The following is a 22531-nucleotide window of genomic DNA, read 5'->3' on the forward strand; positions in this document are numbered from 1 at the left end:
GATCTCGCGCCGCCTGCTCGATCTGGATGAAGGCAGTTTGTACGTCTCGGGTGGTTCTTCCCATGGTGTCGATATCGTCAGCATAAGCCAGTAATTGGGTGGACTTAAAGAGGATCGTACCTCTTGCATTTACCTCAGCATCACGGATCACTTTCTCGAGGGCCAGGTTAAAGAGGACGCATGATAGCGCATCCCGTTGTCGTAGACCGTTGTTGATGTTGAATGGTCTTGAGAGTGATCCTGCTGCTTTTATCTGGCCTTGCACATTGGTAAGGGTCAGTCTTATTAGTTTCGTCGGGATACTGAATTCTCTCATAGCCGTGTACAGTTTTACCCTGGCTATGCTATCATAGGCGACTTTAAAGTCTATGAATGTTGATATGTTTGCGTCATACTAAGAGGGTTGGCGCCAAAATTTAAAAAAAAGAGTATTTATATATAATATTTGCCCTGCCTTAATCCGCATCCACAAAAAAGGAAAACCAACATGCTTACTAACGTGAAAAGTTCAGTGAGTCTGCTCTCAATTCTTTGGTTTCAAAGATAAAGGACACAATTCTGAAAGGCGAGTACGCGATGGGGGCGCTACAATGAGAGCAACTCATAGACTAATTCGGTTAGATCTATGGGGAAAAAATAGACGTAGGGGCACAGAGCATTGGGAGAGTCATTGAGAGAACTTAACTCAGAACAGAATTCTCGGATCTCCATACATCTGTTTGGTAGAAGATATTAAGTTATGTTGAAACGAAGAGAAAACTAGGACGAACCAGAAGAATGCGTATCAGGATATACTGACGTCTTCTACACCGATGACTCAAAAACAGAACGGTGGAATTACTCTAGGTACCCGGTCATTGTGGTGTAGAGGAAAAGAGAATGTCGGATGGTTTAACAAAAGAGGGTTCAATTTCCCCCATACCCGGATCTGATCCAGCAATTGGAGTGTCAGTAGCATTGCCTGATGCTGCTATCAAAAACTGAGAACAAGCTTCCCATAATGACAGGTGGCTGAGCCTTAATGCTGCTAAACACATCAAACTTTTCCTGCCAGAACCAAACAAACATACTGCAAAGTCTATCCTGTCGAAAAGCAGGACTTGCAGTACTATTGTGGGTATTCTGACTGGCCATAATTCACTAGTTGGGCATATGTGCAAAATAGGAATTCTCCAAGATGATACGTGTCTATCCTGTAATGAGGAAGCGGATTCCGTGGAACATTTTCTATGTGGGCGTCCCGTCTATGGATGCATTAGTCATCAGATTTTTGGTACTGATTTGCTACATCTGCGCGTAGCATCACACCCACTAACGGAAATTCTGCGATACATAAACGAATCCGGGGTATTCCGTTAGACGGGGAAATCGAGTACAATGGACCACTAAGGTCTAAGTACTCAGAGGCTTTGCCTCTCCTCCACCTCAAGCATACAGACACATATGCCGTTCTTAAGGAGTTAAGGCATTGTTTCAGTAAAGAAAAAACGTGGATTTTTTTTAAATTGCTTCCCATCTGAAAGTTTGAAATTGTAGCAATGAAAAACATCGAGATAAATTACTTAACCCAGAGTTCCCCTAGCATTAAATATAGGCCAAGTTAAAAGTTGCTGATCAACCCCTGAAAAAATCATAGACACCAGAAAGATCTATAGTAGATTGCCCAGTTCGTCATAAACTAGTATTTTCTGTTTTTGTTAAAAAGATAATTTTGCTTGAATGCAATTATTCACTGCTCAACCAAAAATTTATATTAAACTCGGATCTTTAATTGAATCAGACCCATATCGCACATCACAAGAATAAAAGGATGGTTGCAACCAATTATAATAATATCACCAAACTGAATACATTTATGTTTTAATTAACGTCAGTTGACATCAATTGAACTGAATTTGAATTTTCTACAAAAGATTATTCGATGCGCACACAGAACGGAAATCCAACTCATCGCATTAAGAAAAGCCCTAGATATACATCTATTGCTGTCATGGCCTGGCGACACTATGAATGCTAGTTCAAGCCACAACAATTATGAGCTTCATTATGTTTTAAGTCTGACAAAATCATATCTATTGTTACAGAGGAAGATTCACTTTCTATTTTCTGCTATGCTCAACTTGGGTATTTCCACATGTTAAGCGAAACAGATAGGAATGTGAATATAAGATAAATTCTTGGTGCATCTTCTAGTCGTCTTGCGATTGGATCATACAGTGGTCATTGCGTTTGTATGATGCAACAGCCGTATTGTATGCTAATCGGATGACAATCTTACATTCCCTAGAGACTGCTGACCTATTCTAAATATAAAACGGATAAGCCAATTGCGATATTTTGAGTTCCTGTTATTATTTGCGCTGGTTATTGCGAACTCTACATTATTTTTGATCAAATTAAATTTGATGTTTTATTTAATAGGTAGGAGGAATATTTTGTACCTTCCTTCATTGCTTTTGCGAAATTTAATATATAAAATAAAAATTAGATGAAGACACACTTTGGCAATAATCTGTTGTTGATAAACGGATGATACTGGATCGCTAAACTTTCTGGCTTATTGGACTAAATGATACGAAGGGTATAACAGTATTGGTCTCCTTCCAGATTTAATCTTTCTTTCTAGTGAGAAAATTGTAAATGGGACTATTTATTCGAAATTTCCAGAAGTCTTTTCTCAAGTCACTTCAATCTGAGGAACAATCCCATGCAGGTTAAGCCTCATAAAGTCGCGTATTCAGTTCCTTACGTCCGTCGATCCGCTTCCAAGTTTCAATAATCTTCTAGATATTATGGCGCCCCTAAAGGAAGTGGTCCACAACTTGACTTGCGTCTGGGAAGAGAGTTTCAAGTTCTCTGTGGCCTAATCAAAAAGGTATTTCTCCTCCTTCTTCTCCTTTTCTCATCACATGTTCGTGCAGAGTATTATAAGAGTACATTTTGGCATTCAAATTGGCCAGCAAGATCGCTGGACTGCATTCAATTGGTCATAGAAAGCTTTCCTGTCTGTATCGGAGAAGTCTGCTGGTGCGTATGAGACGTTCTTCATTATGAACCGAAATTTCACAATCAATATTCTGTCTGATAGCGATATGAGGGTGCACCTTACAGAACTGTACAAAGGAGGGGAGCGCTCCCCGGTGTCCCACAACCTTCTCTCGTTTAATCCTAGAAAGTTCAGGGTGTATCGCTGAAGTTGAAGTAAGCGAGCAGCCTCGATGTCGTCGTCAAAAAGCGTACGCGCAACCAGAGTCCCAATTTTAGACCATAAACCAACAAATGTAGACTAAAAATCAGCCCACTTCCGAGGCATGGTAGGTTTTTCTAAAGCATAAAAAAGATTTTGACATTTCACACAAATTTCTTTTCCTTTAATCGCCTTTTGCGGCGCATGTTCTGCAACCGGCGAAAAAAATAATGAAAATTATTGGGAAAGAAAAAAAATATGGGAAGTCGCTGGTAGAGTAGTGAGTACTATAATCGTAACGCTGTTCCCACGATTGTCATCGAATCGATAAACCTGTACTCATTGCAGAAATTAAACTCTCCGACTGTAGAGGCCGCTGCGAAGGGCCCCGCTGTAGAGCGCCGTTTTGATGCCACAAACTCCTAAGATCGTAACTGCTGTTACGAGAGCAAGGAGGCAGAGTACAGATCTCAGGCGCAGATCTTCAGAGCCTGCCGTAGATTTGCCTCATATCTATTCACTGAAGAACCCAGGACTTGCTTTCAAATGGCTTGGGACCCTCTTGTTTCTCTGAATTTTTTCGGTAATTAAAGCCTCTGAATTCGATGATAGTGTTTTCTAGAGTTTATAAGGTAGGTTATCTCTTCATATTTGAATAGTGGTGCTTGGATTAATTCGGTGAAAAAATAGGATATTTTTAAGATTTTTGCGGATACTGATAGTGCCAAGTTATTTAATCAATTTTCATATAATATTGTAACAATCGAACATTATTTCCCGAAATTTCTATGGGAAAACATTTTAAAATTGAAGAAGTGACCAATGGAAATTCAGGAAATAGTTGTTTTGCGATGTGCACGATATCTCGCGATAAAATCATCTGAAGTACAAAAATCAAAATGCATCCGTTAGATATGTTTCTCGAGGTAACCCTGGAAGAATTTGTTTGGTCGATTTTTCAATTGTTCGTAACATTTGGCACCCAAAAATTCAATTTTTGCTGGAAAATCGGCTAATTTAACTAAATTTAAAATTAATAAGTATTAAAAAAGAACAAAAAGGCTCCCAGGGATACCTGGAGAATTACGTGAAGAGGTACTGTACAAAATTTCAAAGTAGATTTTGTGTTATGCCGTACAAGGACTTCAAAAATAGAAAGTTTCAAAAAAAACCATTTAAGAATGTTCAAATACTCAAAACTACTCAATTTTACTCAGTTCTACTTGAAATTTTGACACAATATTCTTAAGATGTTATGCCTCCTAAATTGATGGAAACAAATAATGTAAATAGAAACTTTAAATACTCTACCTTTTAATAATTACGCTATGGAATCTAGAAATACGGAAGAGGATAAATAAAACAGTTTTGCAATTTGAAAAATACAGTATTACCCTTCTTTTGGCCCCCAGTCCACCATCACCACCAAGACCCCTTCAGCGTAGGATGTGCTTTTTTTTCGGTATTCGTCTGAATCTAATTATGGTTTCATCTTCCAATTTTTATACACTGAAGATGGTTGTTATTTGATACCCGCGTAGCATAATACATTGTTACAAGCCGCAGATAGTTCAATGAACAGGGTAAAAGTTACTGGCAATCAATTCTACTCTCTTATTAGGGGGGTTGTCTTCAACAATCTATCCTCAGCTACCCTTAAGATGTTAAATTTTCAGGCTCTTCAAATTTGTTGTTAAATTGAAAGCAGCATTGCTTTTTATTTCCCTTGAAACTGTTTTCCACTACTATTAATCTTTCATAGAGACAAAAGGAACCGTTAAGGGGGGGGGGGGGATGAGCAATTAGAACTTGTTGTGAACTCACCCTCTATATGAATTTTCTAATGTGTATTGCTTTATTACCCCTTTTCCATATAATTCGATGGTATTATAAATCTCTGCGGATAGCTGAGTGGTTAGAACGCAAGGCTGTCGTACGGAAGGTCGCGGTTCAAATTTCACTGGTGGCAGTGGAATTTGTATCGTGATTTGACGTCGGACACCAGTCAACTCAGCTGTGAATGAGTACCTGAGTCAAATCAGGGTAATAATCTCGGGCGAGCGCAATGCTGACCACATTGCCTCCTAGTGGACCGTTACGGTCTTGAATGAAGTGCTCTAACACAGATTGTTGCGCCAACGATTATTATTATTATTATAAATCTCTCTTGAGAGAAATCTGCTGTTGATATCTATTCGATTCCCCTATTTCTTTGGTCAACTGTTCGTTTATTAGTAAACTGTACTCGTCTGCGTCTGGTAGTAAATCAGTTCTTCGTGTCCTCACTCTACCTATCTCTCAATACAGAGGAGGATAATTTAAGTCTAGCGGCCTTTTCCAGAATTATCCCACCTCTCCTGCAATTGCTTTTCGGTAGTCCGCAGTCATCTCGGATGATAGAGATAGTGCGTCTTATCCGCTGGAAGATTCAATAGGACCATTCCCGTGATGACACAAACTGCCCTATCTGAAGCTGTCCTATGACCGCTGCATACCCTCAACACAATTGGCTAGTATGCCAAACTTACCTTCTTCCAGTTCATAGTATTATTTAATGTTCCTATCCAGTCAAGGGCCGCGTAAAATAAGATGTTGTGGGTCGGGCTCTCCAGCATCTTTCCTATAATGTCTAAAAGGCAAATAGGGCAATATAAAGAGAGTACGCCAGATGGTTTGTGGGACTTCGGTAGTAAAACTATCATCTGCCCCTTTCACTGGACGAAAACACTCCTTCCACCAAGAACGATTCAAATGTGCATATGAACTACCTGGCCCTGGTGAATTCTCGTTAGCACGAATCACGTCTCTCTCGCATTTTTTCCACATTAGGTGCAACTCCATGTCGGTCTTCCTCCTCCAATTTTTGATATTATCGCCTCTCTGTTACCCTTTGGCAAAGCTTCCTTGTTGGCAAACCAAATTATCTTAACGTTGAGATTTTGGTTTAGTTTTTGGTTTCCTACTGTGGTGCTTCAGTTGCACGTTGACACAATTGACTCATCTTTTCCAACGCCTTTCCCATCGCGTTGTGATCTCCTTCCAATGTCGAAAGTGATGGCCTGGTAGCCTTTATTGAACAGCCAGACCATTCTTGCCGCCAATAAAGTACTAAGGTACCATATGTTAGGTCGATGATCGAGCGCATTCAACGTTGGCCAGTACAGTGTCCAGCTTCGCAAAACTTGCGAAGAATGCGAGAATGATTTTGGCCCCTCGTGTTCGTCACTAGGCTTTCCACACATGAAGGTCCCCGCGTTGAAATCGTCGGCTCTTACTTTAGGACTGTGGTCTCTAGCGTCCAACACCAGACTGTCTAGAACCTCCTTATATTATATTGTAGCGCTTTTTATCTTTATGAAGCCGGATACCTGTAACTGCACGCAACATGCTGGTCTTCCAGTCCCTTTTTCTCCTTGCACAACATGCACTGTGTATCTCCAGGACAACCTTTGATGCCGCTCTTCTCTATACCCTAATTACATATCATTACCGTATGTCTAGCATGCAAGCTAGTATCAAAATATTAAATAATTGAAACTGGACGTCTCGTCAACCAGAACCAAGAAAATCTCGAACCTTTTCTGTGTGGGGTGATTAACCTCTCTTAGGCACGCTGTAAAATAACGGAATTGTCTCAAAATTAGAATATAAATACAGAAATAATTACACAAAGCATGGCGAGAACAAGATGAATAACCTGTTGAAATGCATGTTGAATACATAATCCATTGAATTTATCTCGGAAATTGTCGTCAGAAAATCGTCTGTGAACTAATGCATCATGTAAGCCGCCACGCTAGAGGAGGTATCCGAATCGGGAGCATCATATGCTTCATGGACGATGCAAAGCAAAACAACAACAACTTGCGCTATATGGACGCGTCATGTATCGTCCAGGGAGTCATTAAATCTTTACACATGGTAGTACCTTACATGTTTCCATATATTATCCACAATACCAAAGTCTAATACTGCAATGAACATAACAAACTTTCATCACACATTATGGACCATAGTTGTCGAAAGAATGGAGACGATGTGATGCTGTTTTTCACTTTTTCATTGCTTTAGTGCTCAGATTATCATCTACATATCTGCTTTTATCAGATGCGATGCAGTCATATGCGTCGAGCACTGAGGCAAAAGTGCTAGATCTAAACAGGGAAAAGCATTATTTTGTCAGTTTAGTCTGCATGGCATGCGATGCGACGAACCGTAGCATAAATATTTGCCCACATGCGGAACTTTTGTGTGGCCCCATAACATAAATAGGCCTTAATAAAACGCTACTGTTTGAAGTGTGACTGTGTTGGAATGTTGAGACGAAGTACCACAAGGGTCACATCAAAGTTCGTTGCTGTTTATGCTGAAGACAACACGAGGCAGTTTTCTTTGCATATGAAAGCGAATACTGTTTGAATCGTATCATTGGATACAATTTTATGAGGAAAGGATGGTTTCTAAATAATTATGTGTTATGTGTTCAAGGGGCAAAGGGTTTTTTTTCCATAGGCACATTCGCAATTCTCTAAAAAAAAGTTTCCTAGAATGGATTGAGCAAAATACCATTTTTCTTTCTGTTATATTACTCTGAACAAATCATTAATTAAGTATTTCTTTATTTTCAGGACATTGACAATGGGATGATTGGTGTTGAACGCGATTGTGGTATCGGGGCACCACAGCCAAGATCCATTACCAGTCAAAATGAACTTTCCTCATGTATGATGTCTACTTCGATTACATCGTCATCAAACCCTCCGTCGATCAATTCCAACCACCATCAGCCGTTGACCGGCCACAGACCACGATCTGGATCTGCTCGGGAACAAACATTACAAGCTGTTGAATACTACAACAGCAATGTTCTGAAAGCACGAGTTGGGGCAGGATTGTCTGCACCGCGAAACTCAGCCCATGAACGACACTATACAAGTCGCCCGACAAGTGCAGGCGGTACCAACGGCAACGGTATTTCCACGCAATGCAACGGAAATCAACGACTCTATGTCTATCCAGAGCATCTATACAGGAGCAGTTCTAGTTTGGAGTTGCAACATGATCAGCACTCTAATCGGCAACACGATGCGAACGGAGGAGGCAGCAATGGTGAGGCAGTGAAATCGACGAGTGGCAGTGGGGGCAATGGCACCTTAAGACGGGAGTATGGGAGTCATGGATCTCTTGATGTTATATCACCCTCAGCTACTTCGGCAACCACTAGCGAAAGTTTCTTTGCAATGTTGCAAGACTATCGGCCAGCAGTTCTCGGAGTTATAGGAACAGACCAAAGATCGCCGGGTCCGGCTGAATTTCTTAAGGGAAAATTATTGGATCATCACCAGACAACGGCAGCAGGGTTATTGCCGAATACAAAACCGAATGGAGAGTTAAGGTAATTTGTGATGTTATGCATTTTATAATTTATCGTTTTCATGAAAGTATTTACATTCTAGACATACTTGTTGCCAGTTATACTTACCGATTGGCTCTTTGTTAAATATTTCTGAACAGCATGTCAGTTCATGTAGCCTTGATGATTTGTGCTTGATAAGATTCAATGAAAACCTGACAGAGCTCCATGATATATCGGTAAAGTTGATGTAAAGCAATCCTGTATTGATGCGTAGATATGAGCCCACAATCACCAGGAACCATCCTCGCACTTCTTCCTGACCACCTGCCAATTAATGAATAAAATATAATGACCCGCCAGATTTCGACTCAACCATCATTGATATGTGTCTCAGATTTAAAACTAAGTTACCGGACTTTATTTATGTGATGGTGGTGTTTGCGAAATTATACTACCGTTCATTAGTGCCCTCAAAACACAAAAGATAAAGTAAATTGAAATCTTCTATGACGCTACAGTCCGATGTCAATCCTTTGGTTCCCGAAAACATCGTTTTTGGAATCCAACATTTTGTAACTTGCGTTGTCCTCTGAGTCCTCCCATCTATTTCGACATTTTCCTCATGGATATTTTCCTTCTACCTTGGTTTTATGTCTGGGAATTCCTGAGGATTTCATATTTAAAAACATTGATTTTTTGCTCTTCGTTCTGGTCTATCGTCCCTGTAATCCTGGGCTTGTTATCCCAATCAAACTTTTATATACATATTTCGAAATTTATTTTTGGGTGTGTATTTTTACTTTTTTTTAATTGGCAGTACGAGGTAAAATGTTTTATTGGCATCCGTCTATTTTGATGTTGTTCCATGTGGAAGTTGTGTCTAAGCACACAAAACTGTCAAATTTTTAGAAGTTGTAGTTGTTTAGTGTCGGATTTTATCTAATTGGCCTCTTTCTCCTGGTTTGTGTCATGTTGGTCTTCGTTCGTTTATATGTTCGCATTCCCTTACGGTCGTGCCTTAATATTTGTATCATCCGCATACCATTTAGATCCACTGACATCCTTCGAACTACATACTCCAGAGCGATATCGAATAATGTTGAGACCAGCCCCTCGCTTGCTTTAATCCAGAGCCTGTGCTGCGACAACTGAATGCTAGACTAGCGATCGATACTGTCGCATGCCTGTTTGAAATCAACGAAAATTTAGTGGGCATTAACGTTATATTCCCAGCACTTCTTCAATATCAGTTTTGCTAAATATGTCTCATCAATCTTTGACTTTCCTCTTTGGAGTCCTTCTTGGCATTTGAAAAGGATTAAAGTCCTCTTTTAATTATTTTCGACAGCATTTTATTACTTGTACACAACAACTATATACCTGTATAGTTCTCGCATCAGAGTTTGTCATTTTGTTTTGTGTAATCACAAAACCTTATTAGAATCGAGTCGTTGTCTGTCTGTCCGTCTGTCTGTCTGCCTGTCTGTCACACCCGATTTATTCAGAAACGGCTAGACCGATTATCACGAAAATTGGTAGGAGCATGTGATCTGTTGTCCCCTTTACATGAAGCAAGTGACGCTAATTTGTATTAAGTTTGGGGGGGTGGGGTCCCCATACATGTCAATGGAGGGTGCAAACTTTCTTTTTCACAAAATTTGGACAAGTGGGGTATCAAATCTTGGCTGAAACTTAGGGAAGGGAGTGCTCAAAATATGACCATGAAAAAGTGTAACAGTTCTCGTTCTCAAAACCTATCCAACCGAAAAATCTGAAAAAAAAACACAGTAATGCATCTCTACGAAATCTAGGCCTCAAAATACATCCGGTTTTAATATCTGCATAAATAGAGAAGTTTCTCATATATTGTAAGATGAACACAAAACCTTTATACCCAAAGCGCGAGCTTAAGGTGTTCCGACTCGTTTAAAAATAATGCATGGTGTTGTCAGAGCAAATAGTGTTTGTGAGCTCATGAAGCTTAGCCGTTATTCCCACACTTCTTACCTTTAATAGTTCCACAGCCATTTCGCGTTTTTAATTCATCCTTGACTTCTTTGAGTGAAGATAATTGGATAGACTTCTGGTCCTTCTATGTGCGAAGATCGAGCTGGCTATTATATTGAGTAACTCCTCGAAATATTGTGCCAATTGATTTTTCCTTTGCATCATGTTCAAGACTCCCTCGCTGCGCGGACCCCCTTCGATCTTTGCGATGCAGTTTCCGAGTACACATTATCTTCTTATCTTTCGGGGGAAGCGAATTAAATGCTGCCTCAAACTGACTGTAGAATTAGTTTTTTACTGAATCGTCCTTCTCCCCATTTAGAGCATAAACGTTATTTAACCAAACGTTGAAAAATTTGGTTTTCGCTCGAAGCACATCAATTTCTTGTTGAGTGATTTCCCTTCGCTTAACTTCCTGAAAGGTCAAGACATTTATCTTGTACTTTTTTACCTGTGCAATGATTGAGAGCGCCACTTCTGAAGAGAGGGCGCACGTTTTAGGTTCCAACCTCTTAGTCGTTTTACCGTTACCGTAGTTGAGGTTGTATCTCCAATCCGAAGGGGAATTTTGGGTTCCAATGCTATATTGTGCTTGTTGCATAGCCTCCAAGCTGGAGGACTATTTTATGGCCCAGAAAATTCGGCGTTGACGATTTCTCGTCTGCTGCTTAACATTCGGTAGTAGAGCGTAAAGCCCATCACTCTACTGAAGCAATATCTGGAGGACCAGTCGACTCATATCTATTTTACGGCTCAGACAACTCGTCGTTGACCATTTCTCGTTTGTTGCTTAACATTGCTCAAGGTGTAGGTGAGAGTAGGATTCTGTAGTAGAGCGTAGTGCCGATTACGCTGACGCATTTTCGTAGTCCAATATTGCTACAGAACATTTGCTAAAGGAAATTTATTTCCACGCTCATGGTATTGGCCGTAAATTCCTAAAGTTATCCTAATCTTGTAATAAGAAATATTCCATCGTAAATGAGCACCATAGTGACAGGAAACACATCGGGTAGGTGGTTGATGGATCTATCGGGTATTTATTGGTCTTGTGTAACCAAATCAGCCTCTCCCACCGAGTGTGGGAAGAGTCTAATCTAAGATCAACTCGCATAGCTATTAACCTAACTTCCAGGCGGGCCGTCAAATTATCTAGATATATTGGGAAAGTTAAACGCTAAATTGAAAATGTCCACTTATTTTTTAGCATTTCTCATTACAATTTGAGAAATGGGACATTTAAAAATCAGCAATAACACCTTTGAAAGCATTGCACACCCTCTAGAAATCGTTTAGGCAGAAATCATGATCAAAGAGAATTTTTACAGAAATAAAGTATGATTTACAAAGCCGAAGGATTTAAAAAAAAAACAAGTAGATAACGTGCAAAAATCTAGACATTTGAACACGAAGCAGCTCTGAACCGACGGCGATTCTCAACGAGAGTATGATCGCCCCCATTATGTATGGGGATAATGAGGGCTTCTTTCGATAGGCTAGGAAAATGAGCAAATGCAAAGAGGGGAGAAATATGCATTGATTGGTTTGACATAGACAGCTTAGAGAGAACAAGATTTAAGTGATCTATAGTGAAGTTGAACGAACGAGAAGAGTGAAAGGAATGAATAGTAAGGTTTTGGGGAGTCGTGAATGTTAGGTCAAATGGGCACAAGGAGGTTAATATCAATGAAGGGTGGAGAGGAAAGCACTACAGTTAGGGCTTCGATCACTTACCAAAGAATTCATTGGACAAGTAAGAGGAACTAAAGCGGGGGTATATGCAGAGCGAATATTAAATGGACTTGCTTTGGGCACACCGGATACTTAGAGTTATATAGTGGTATGGGAAAGAGGAAGACATTAGGTGGTGCAGGTTTAACTGCGATCAGAATGCTATCATTAATTGCTCCTAAAGCCGTCTCGTCTCTGACACAGCAAAAGTCTTTGAAGGACTGAGAATTCAAAATCTTACAATCCAGCTAGGTTTTAGAAATACAGATGTTGTGGTGTTTAAAAAACAGAGCTAAGAATTGCTGAGAGATCTACATTTCTCCTATACTGTGCTGCGCCATTAAATTCTGAACAACTAGCAAACTACGGTGCATAGCATGGCCAACTATCTAATGGTCATTCCTTTTCGATGAATAACTTATTAATCGTCACTTTCTAATCAATATGAGCCTAGACCGTGCGCTGATGAAACTTTTCGCTAAAACTATCTCAAGTCATATCAACCCGACGATACGTCACATAGACCTGAAGCTTGCGAATAATGGAGTCGGTCGTTTCCCATTCGGTTGCTGCACTAAGTACAGTAGTTCCACGGGGACCCCGTCAAGGCCGGTTTTAGTCATCGCCAGCTGAGACTCAGCAGGAATATAACTACTTCCTCTCTCTCTCCGTGCGCGTTAATTCTCTCGGACTGGTTCTTCGAAGTACCTGTTGTCCGCCCATGGACGCTTATCGTATTGGACTTCGGTGGACGAATCTTTCCCTCAACACTGCGATGATTGAGGATAATACATATATTTCAAAAAGATAAGATTCGTCTTTATCCTTTGGGCTACCAAATGATTAGTCCGCAAATATATTTCCAATTTAATCGCCTTTGGACACAACTAGACGAACATCTGGCGTGTTGAATTATGGGCGATTGCCACCAGGATCACCTGAGGATTTTTGTATCTACTCTTCGAGCCGAATATCGACACCTTGAACTTCTGAAACTGCAGAATCTGATCTTTATTTATCCATTTCTAACAGACATTAAGCAGCATTTTCCCACTCTTTTTAACTGTCCAAACCGTCATACCAACAATATCCCTCCTATCAACAGCGAAAGTTGTTAATGTCAACAAAACTTCGCAAATCAAAGTCAGTTAATCGATGATTCACCGAACATACTACAATTTTCTTTCTTTTTCCAGTTTACACCAAAGCAACAGTGACGAACAGAATAATTTGGATCGGCCGACAAGTCCAAAGTTTCGAACAAAGTTACACCGACTTTGGGGTCCTGGATCGGGAAATGCTCCAAAAACCAATAATCAACCAAATAAACCACCAGCTTTGACTTCTCCCACAGAAGAGCGTCTTCTCATGAGCACATATTTAAGCGTATCGTCAAACATTTTAACATCAAGCATTCCAAACGTCAGCAGCACGAGTATGGCTTCACACAGCGCTTCAACAAATTCAGCAGACATTGAAGAAAGACAAAGGAGACGCGCTTTTGCCCACTATGATTGCCAAAGTCTCACAGCCAACCTGGGCTATGCAGCTAAATTGAGAGGTCTTCTTCTGGCACGTAGGCGAAATACAACCACCGGGGCCTCAGCGGCCTCAATGATGACCGCCCGCTCAGCTACACCTGATGCTGATAGTGGAGACGAAGACTTCGGAGATGGACAAGCTAATGAGTTACTTGAAAATTGTCCATACTTTCGAAATGAAATTGGGGGAGAGGAGGAGCGCGAGGTCAGTTTGACTCGAATCCACAGTTCTTCAATGAAAGCGGGCCAGCAACGAAGAGCTATTCACAGGCCAACCCTAGCGTGCGGTGTTTCAATTTTGGAGAGTTTACCTAATGAGAGCTTGTGGAAGCAAACGTGCCCCTACCAGAAAGGACCGCGGGCAATCGAAACTGTAGATCATGGAGCGCGTTACTACCGACAGTATTTTCATGGCGAAGACCACCAGAATTGGTTTGGAATGGACGAACAACTGGGGCCGGTTGCCATTTCGGTTAAACGGGAGAAACTCCACGAAAGTGTGGATAACACTTCCTCTCATTATCAATATCGTTTGATTATTAGAACTTCGGAACTCCTGACGTTGCGAGGCTCCATTATTGAAGATTCAATTCCAAATCCCCGAGGCGTTGGCAAGCCTGTCACTACCAAAGATGTTTTAGAATATGTTGCACCTGAAGTTCAGCTGAATTGCCTACGTTTGGGTGTGAATACGCCACAGTGTGAGCAACAATTGATGAAGTTAGACGAGCAAGGACTAACGAATAAGTACAAAGTAGGAATACTATACTGTAAAGCAGGTCAATCATCCGAAGAGGATATGTACAACAACGAAGAAGCAGGGCCGGAGTTCATTGAATTTCTGAACACCATAGGAAAGCGAGTCCGACTTAAAGGCTTCGAAAACTATCGCGGCGGATTGGATAATAAAACGGATTCAACTGGAACACATTCTTTATACGCCACGTACCAAGACTGTGAAATAATGTTCCACGTCTCGACGATGCTCCCCTTTACGCCCAACAATCGACAACAATTGCTTAGAAAGCGACACATTGGGAATGACATAGTGACGATTGTTTTCCAAGAACCAGGTGCACGACCATTCACACCGAAGAACATAAGGAGCCAGTTTCAGCATGTGTTCATCATAATTCAAGCCGTGAAACCTTTAACGGAATCTACTTGTTATAGGATCGCTGTTTCACGATCAAAAGATGTTCCTGTGTTTGGACCTCCAATACCAGGTGAGTCTATTTTTTTATTTTTAAATATTCTTCAATATTTATATTTGCTAATTTTGCTATGGCCATTTATTTTGGGCCAATATCTACATTGTTTTAATGGATTTTTCTTCTCTTTTAGCCGGGGCGACCTTCCCTCGTGGAAAACAGTTCGTTGATCTGCTTTTAGCGAAAATTATAAATGCGGAAAACGCCGCCCATCGTTCAGAGAAATTCGCTACAATGGCAACCCGAACTCGTCAGGAGTATTTAAAAGATCTGACTAGCAACTATTGCACCACGACGCTTGTCGAAACGGGCGCAAAGTTTTCTATTTTTCCCAGTAAAAAGAAGGAGAAGGCTAAGCCCCGATTTTCCGGAGATGCCGTACAACGTGCGGCTTTCTGTTGGCAAGTCGTACTGCAAGACAGTGGTCTCTCGACGGCCGTCGACTGTTTCTTGGGTATCTCGGCAGATACTTTCGTCCTCATTGAAGAATGTAGCAGGCAAATTGTGTTCGTGACTCCTACAAAAGCAGTTCTTGGGTGGTCAACATCTGGTAATTCGCTACGGATTTATCACCATCAAGGAGAATGTGTAACGATTAACATGAGAGATTGCGGAGAGCGAGATGAGCAATTAGAAGTGATTGAAAGGCTGAGATCGGTGACGCCCGGGTGTGGTGCACTGGAATTGAATCTTCGGAGGAATCCAATGGGGCAGTTGGGGTTTCACGTGCAACCGGACGGAGTGGTGACGCAAGTAGAAACGTCCGGACAGGCTTGGGCAGCGGGGTTGCGACAAGGCTACCGATTGGTTGAAATATGCAAAATCGCAGTAGCCACTCTGTCACATGACCAAATGGTCGACTTGCTTAAGACTTCAGCTCAAGTAACCGTTACCGTAATCGAGTCGTTTGCAGATTTCACACCCCGCCGTGGGTGTTTCACACAGAATTGCAAATTCAATGTCATGAATTATGAAACTGATTATGAAAGTAATATTCCCAGCACAGAAGCACCAATTGCAGTGAAAAGTTCAAAAAAATCTTCAAATGCGCAGCTACAACAACCTTCGGCTAATCACCGGCGAAGGTACGAGAGGAATTTCTCCCCACCCAGGTCAAGTAACAGTTCTGGCTATGGGACCGGAAGCAGCTCCCGTTCATTCAGTGTACCAAACGAGCATATACGACAATTTACTGATATGGGCACATTAACGAGCTCGTCTTCAGGACATTCCTCGAACGACGATCGCTGGTATGATATCCTTGAAAATGTAGTTGATCAACACCCACATCATCAGTCCCAGCAACAGCAACCGGCGCATCATCCGCAACAACACCATATCAATAGTAATGCTGGCGGCCACCCAAAATTGCTTGAATCAGCCTCGCTACCATTGATGTCTGGCACACCACGTCCACTTTCAATACACGACCCGACCAAAGTATCGCTGACTATCAACGAGCACAACCGGCCTGCTCCTCGAATGGCCAATGTTGAGTACTTGATCACTAAGGCTCCTTCAACCCAAATTCATAAATCAGTCGGAGAGGCAGAGCATATGCTGAAAAGTTTAAGTATGTCAACGAACAATGGCAACGATACTGACACGAATTCCATCAATCATGAGCCGATATACAACAAAAGCATATCGACAGACGATGAAATCGCAACGGATATATCACCACGTCTCCGAAGGTCTGTTACTTCCTCTAACATTCAAAAATTGAAGAGCGGAAGCGGCACTGTTTCTTCATCTAATTCGTCGAGCCGAAACAACAGTCCTCGACCTCACAGTGAAGCTTTGTCGACATCTGTGGCAGCAAAACTCCGCCCAGGAGTCACTCAACGCAACCATGCCCATTTGCTTCAGAGAAATAGCGTTAATTATGCGGGGAGCACTCTCCAGGAGGATCTTATGAAGCTTATCAACCCTGATTATATGACAGTCGACGATAATTTCATTAACGGAAATCACATAAAAAACCAGAAGAACATCGCCAATAGTCACAGCCTGGGGAATATCTCGAATATTGGCGGTGGATTAAAGGCAGCTCAACCAGCTGAAGAGTTTATGCTTAAGAATAAATCTCGGTCTCGTGAAGGCATCAACCTGGGACAACAACCTGTACCTGAACTTCGGAAGTCCGATTCAAACACGTGCGACAGCGAGAAAGCTGAAGTGATATTCACCACAGCACGACCGGCGACAGTAATTTCTCAGAACCCGGGCACCACGATCCCGCCAGCCGGTGCGGAAAATCAAAAATCATTAGATGAGAATATATTGTATATAAGCGAGGGAGGCGCCTCCATCCCAGTAAATCAAAGACGCAATTCCGGTGCCAGCCATCGAAAAAAATATGAACACGCCTCTTCGCAACCACTGCCACTTGTGCTCGACGCTCACGAAATGGATTGGTCGAGCCTCGTAGACACAGCAACGCGTGCTATGATGATGCAATTCCACGAGGAGCAACGGAAACTTGCCATGGAAAACGGTCAACAGGCGGCCGGAGACGATGCGAGCACATCTGGAGCCAGCATAAGTCAAATTTTAGGATCTCAAGCAATGTTCCCTTCAAGTGGACCCCCCTCAAGTTCTGCCTCGTCACAGAATTCGGTTGAACTGATGGCGTCAATGCCTGAATTTCAAACGCAACTAACACAATTGGAGGATCGCATGCATCGCGAAACGCGACGCCGGAAATCGTTAGAACACGCTGTTCGTCGCCTAACCGAGGAGAACCGGCGCTTGCAGGATGAAAGCCAGGCCGCTGTTCAGCAACTCCGACGCTTCACTGAATGGTTTTTTCAAACCATCGATAGGCAATCATGATTTGGGGTTGCAGAAATGAAAAGCAAAACGTTTGTTATATTACAAAGTTTTTAACGAAAGTATGGCGTAATGTTTGTTGGAACTATTTAAACTGTTTAAAACTAAAAATTTGAAGATTTTTATTGTATTTTTCGCGCGTTTTTTACATACGATTATTTTAAGAGATTTCACTATCGGTTTAGAGAACTTGAATTCATATAAGTGCACTTTAGAAAAATGGAGCAGTTTCTAGTGGGAACGCCTCTATTATAAACTGAATCAAAGGAAATATATCACTGAATTTGGAAATATCATTTTGTTTTCTCAGCAGTTGCAATCTCTGACCTGGAATTCGAAGTTTAGTAATGGGGTTCGATACAAACTTTGAAACAATATTTCTAAATTTCAACTAAAAGCGGAGAAGTTTCTATGAAAATTGAGTTCAATATTCTATTCCTGGGTAGAATGCTGTACAGGCTCATCTTTTTGCTGGTGCAAAACCCTATAAGGCAGAGTTTATTCATTACGGTATTTATCTTGTTTCTAACTATTTATGGTACTCACAGTGAAATTGATTCGACTTCGCGTTACATAGCACTGACGAATTGAAGAGAAATGCACTTTTCGCGTAACGCTATGCGACCCATTTCTTTTTTAGTGCTACACATCCCAAATATATCTTCCTGGAACGTCCTTTCCACATTTCTATTTCTCTAAACAACAGATTATACCAAAAATCACCGCGATAAGATTAAATTTTAGATCCTTAATAAATTAAAAACATGGACAACCTTATTTAAGTATTTAATTACGGCATCATAAATAAAAATTACAAAAAAAAACACTAGAAACGAATTACATAATTAGGAGAAAATCATAACACCAAGAAATTTAGTGTGTAGTTGACATACAATCAATGATAAGCAATAATTATTGGAGAACATAATCAAATTGAAGGAATCGCATTCACAACGAAAAAGGCTCTTAACAATGTTTATAGAGGGTATCTCCCGAGTTTCCCATTAAAATAAAATTAGAATAAGCAATAAACGACGAATCAGTTCTAGTAATTTGTTGATTGGCCGCAAAATTACAATGCCTTTTTGTGCTTTGGCAAAAATCATAAGGGAGACTATCTTGTTATTCAAAATAAATTCTACCGAATCAAAAATCGAATTTTCACCGTTCAAACTGTATACTGACACATCCTGCATGGGAAAAGTTGAGGTCCTTCGCAACATAAGTAAATGAATGGTTTCCTATAAAAAGGATACCAAAAGAATAATCTAACACTTGAAGCCTTGCATCAATTTTTCTTATCTTGCAGAAGAACGAAGTAAAAATATTCATTGCGAGCAACAAAGATTTTTCGACTAAGCGGAATAGCCGTTTGTGAGTTTCTTTTAAGTATTATTTTAGTATTTGTCTATTTAAGAAGGAATATTACAAAGATATCTACAGTTTCAGAGCAAATGCATTATAATTTTGATTTGTTGTAAATTATATATGAGTATTTGGTTAATTTTTAGGATATTCAGTTGGATTAAATAGTTGAAAATGCAAGGATAGTTGTTAAGAAAGTTATTTGAATTTCTAAGAGTTTTATTTTTCTGTAAAAAATATAATTAATAATAAATTCTATATAACTTGGAAGATTCTTGTGTTTTCATCTTTATCTAAATTATTCTATGTTCTCCATAGATATTTGCGTATATGAAGAACTCGTGCGCTGGGTTCAATTGCTCTACCACGATCCGAAAAGTAAAGTTCGAAGTATGGCGGGTGTATCAAAACCGCTTCGTGTCTCTGTTGGTGTTCATCAAGGAAGTGCCCTCTCACCACTCCTCTTTGTCCTTGTTATGGACACCGTGACACGGGATATCCAACGTCCAGCGCCCTACACACTGCTTTATGCAGATGATGTTTTCCTAGCATCTGATAGCAAAAATGATCTCGAGCAACTTGTTCAAAAATGGAATGATCGCCTCATGCAACACGGTCTCAGATTGAATTTAAACAAAACTGAATTTTTGACGACCGATCCCCATGAAACAGGCACAATCACTGTCAGCGGCAGTGATTTGCCCAGAACTGAACGATTTAAATACCTCGGGTCAACGCTATCAGCCAATGGAGAACTGCGTTATGAAATTGCTTCACGCATTAACGCAACCTGGATGAAGTGGCGTTCCACAACTGGTGTCCTTTGTGATCGACGTATCAACGAACGTCTCAAATCTAAAATTTACCGCAATGTCGTCCGTCCAGTCGCTCTCTATGGTTCTGAGTGTTGGCCGACCATAAAAGACAATGAACGGCGTCTTGCGGTAATGGAGACGAAGATGTTACGTTGGACTAGTGGCGTCACACGTTTAGATCACATCCGAAATGAAGATATGGGGTTGCACCGATCGTGGAAAAGTTGCGAGAGAGGCGTCTTCGATGGTATGGTCACGCAATTCGTGCAAACGAAAATTCACTTGCCAAGATTGGTTTGAACATCGAAGTCGATGGTAAACGACCAAAAGGCAGACCTAAGCAACGGTGGCTTGATACGCTGGATGGGGATTTGAAAGCCTCGAGATTACACCCAGATCAGGCATTCGATAGAGCGAAATGGCGAAGCCGACCCCGCTTGTGAACGGGACAAAGGCTGAAGAAAAAGAAGAAAAGATTTGCGTATATGATTGCTATAAACACTGAGTTGTCTGCACGTTCACTGCAAATGATTCTCGATTCACTGAAATGCACTTCATTCTTTCAGGATTTTCCGCGAACCTTACACGCCTCCTCTGTCCTTCTGCACTAAGGGCGCATTCGTCAGCCCCCTTGGGAGAGTGGGTACAATTGCATAGTTTTTAAGATTTTGCGTAAAACAAAACCTTAGTAAAATAGTTTTGCTGTTTGTCTGTTTACCCGCCCGTCTGTCTGTCTGTCACACCTTATATCTCAGAAGCAATTATCCCTCTTGATGCGAAATTTGGTAGAAATGTGGAACTTGTGAATCCCCTCGCATGCATAGTTCTACGTTGAGTTTACGGGAGGTATTCCCCATATATCCAAAAGTGGGATGTTAGTATGTGGGGTAGCACATGAAAGGTCTCGGTTAGTATTTTCCAAAGCCGAAATTAGTTTTGACATTGGTTGCAAATGGGAGGAGTGCGGGATTACGAAAAAGGTCAATTACTTCAAGGATCCGTTTTTAGAAACCACATAACCCAAAAATCTGAAAAAAGATAAGGTAGTCCATACACACACTTGTAAATTTCATCATTTCCTGCATTTGGCTTTGTCCTATTTTATTGGGTAGGTTCGTGGCTTAATAATGTATATTGGCCGGAATTACCTTATTAGTTTACCATAATAAAACAATGGGTTGGTACTTTTTCCAGGTAAGGCGGACATAGGCGGGAGAGATGCCAGTTATTAATGTGATTAAGTTAATTAACAGTGTTCTTTGAGTGCCTTAATTGAAAAATATGCATTAGTTTTGTTTCGATTTTAAAATTTTGTTGAAGTAAATAGTGTCCGGATCGCTCAAGTGGTTAGAGCACTGGGCTGTCGTAGCGGAAAGTCGATCGGATTGTTGCGCCAACGGTTATTATTATTTTCCGAGTTATCACATTCTTGACTTGGCAGCAATGTTGTACTGCCACATCAACCACGCCCCCACCTCCGATGTCACGAGGCAGGTTCATCCGCTCCGCGGCAGAGTTTAGATAATGTATTTGGAATTTGGACATAGGAGTCCGTATCCGCCGTTTCAGGTTGTCCAGATCAGTTTTTGTCCACGACAATATCCCGAATGCATAAGCCAGTGACGATATAGCGAATACATTCAATGCGCTTATTTTATTCTTCCCCGAGAGATGGTATTTCAGTGCCAGCTTTATGTCGCAGGAATTCGAACAGCAGAGCATCCTTCAGACCACCAACTTGAGAATGGGTTCCTTGCAGAATTCCTAGATACTTTCAGAAGTCTGTCTCGGTCATAGTTTAAATGCGGAGGTCACCAATGCTATGTCCGGCATGCGGCTCATGATAATGGCTTGGATTCCACACTTGTCTAATCCCAATTCAATCCGAATATCACAGCTGAACATGTCTACTATTCGTCATTACCAGCATACAACTTGACGTCATCTAAATACATCAAGTGTGTCAGCTCGCACTTAGCACGTAGGCCATAACTTATTGCAAAACCATGCCCTGTAGCATCATTCAGTAGCCATGAAAGGGGGTTCAGTACTATGCAAAACCCACGAGGACTCAATGAATCCCCTTGGAAGATGCCCCTCTATACGGATGGGCTCTGAGGTGTTGCTACCCTCAGATGAATGCACTGATAAGCTGGTATGCCACCTTTCCATGACGGTCGCCAAAAACTTTATTAGTTTATCAATGCGATACAGATGTAGGACATCGATTAGCCAGATATGCGGAACACTGTCGAAAGCCTCGACATAATCGATATAGCAACTAAAGAGGTTTCTTTGGTCTCTAGTTGCTTGTCTTACAACTAGCAAGTCGATAATGAGTTGCTCTTTGCGATTCCTTAACCCTACTCGGCAGCCGTTCTATTTATCGGAACATTCTGTCCGTCTGCGCATGTTCTCGAGATGCGCATTGACCGTTCCATTAATAATAGACGTTATGAATTTGTAGAGGTTTGGTAAGCAAGTAA

General features: G+C 41.1%; 1 protein-coding gene across 2 annotated transcripts in view; it reads left to right on the forward strand.

Moving 5' to 3' along the window:
* The window catches only part of LOC119648171 (signal-induced proliferation-associated 1-like protein 1), a 155860-nt gene extending 136360 nt beyond the window's left edge, over nucleotides 1–19500 (forward strand). For both annotated transcript variants that reach the window (XM_038049763.1, XM_038049755.1), the window contains exons 2-4: nucleotides 7816–8582; nucleotides 13478–15048; nucleotides 15167–19500. In XM_038049763.1, coding sequence (XP_037905691.1) covers nucleotides 7831–8582; nucleotides 13478–15048; nucleotides 15167–17868 — 5025 coding nt within the window. In that variant the 5' untranslated portion in view covers nucleotides 7816–7830 and the 3' untranslated portion in view covers nucleotides 17869–19500. The remainder of the gene's footprint in view (nucleotides 1–7815; nucleotides 8583–13477; nucleotides 15049–15166) is intronic.
* Nucleotides 19501–22531: the final 3031 nt, after the last annotated feature.

This window comes from Hermetia illucens, chromosome 1 (genome assembly GCF_905115235.1).
Source record: "Hermetia illucens chromosome 1, iHerIll2.2.curated.20191125, whole genome shotgun sequence".
NCBI classification, from domain to species: domain Eukaryota; kingdom Metazoa; phylum Arthropoda; class Insecta; order Diptera; family Stratiomyidae; genus Hermetia; species Hermetia illucens.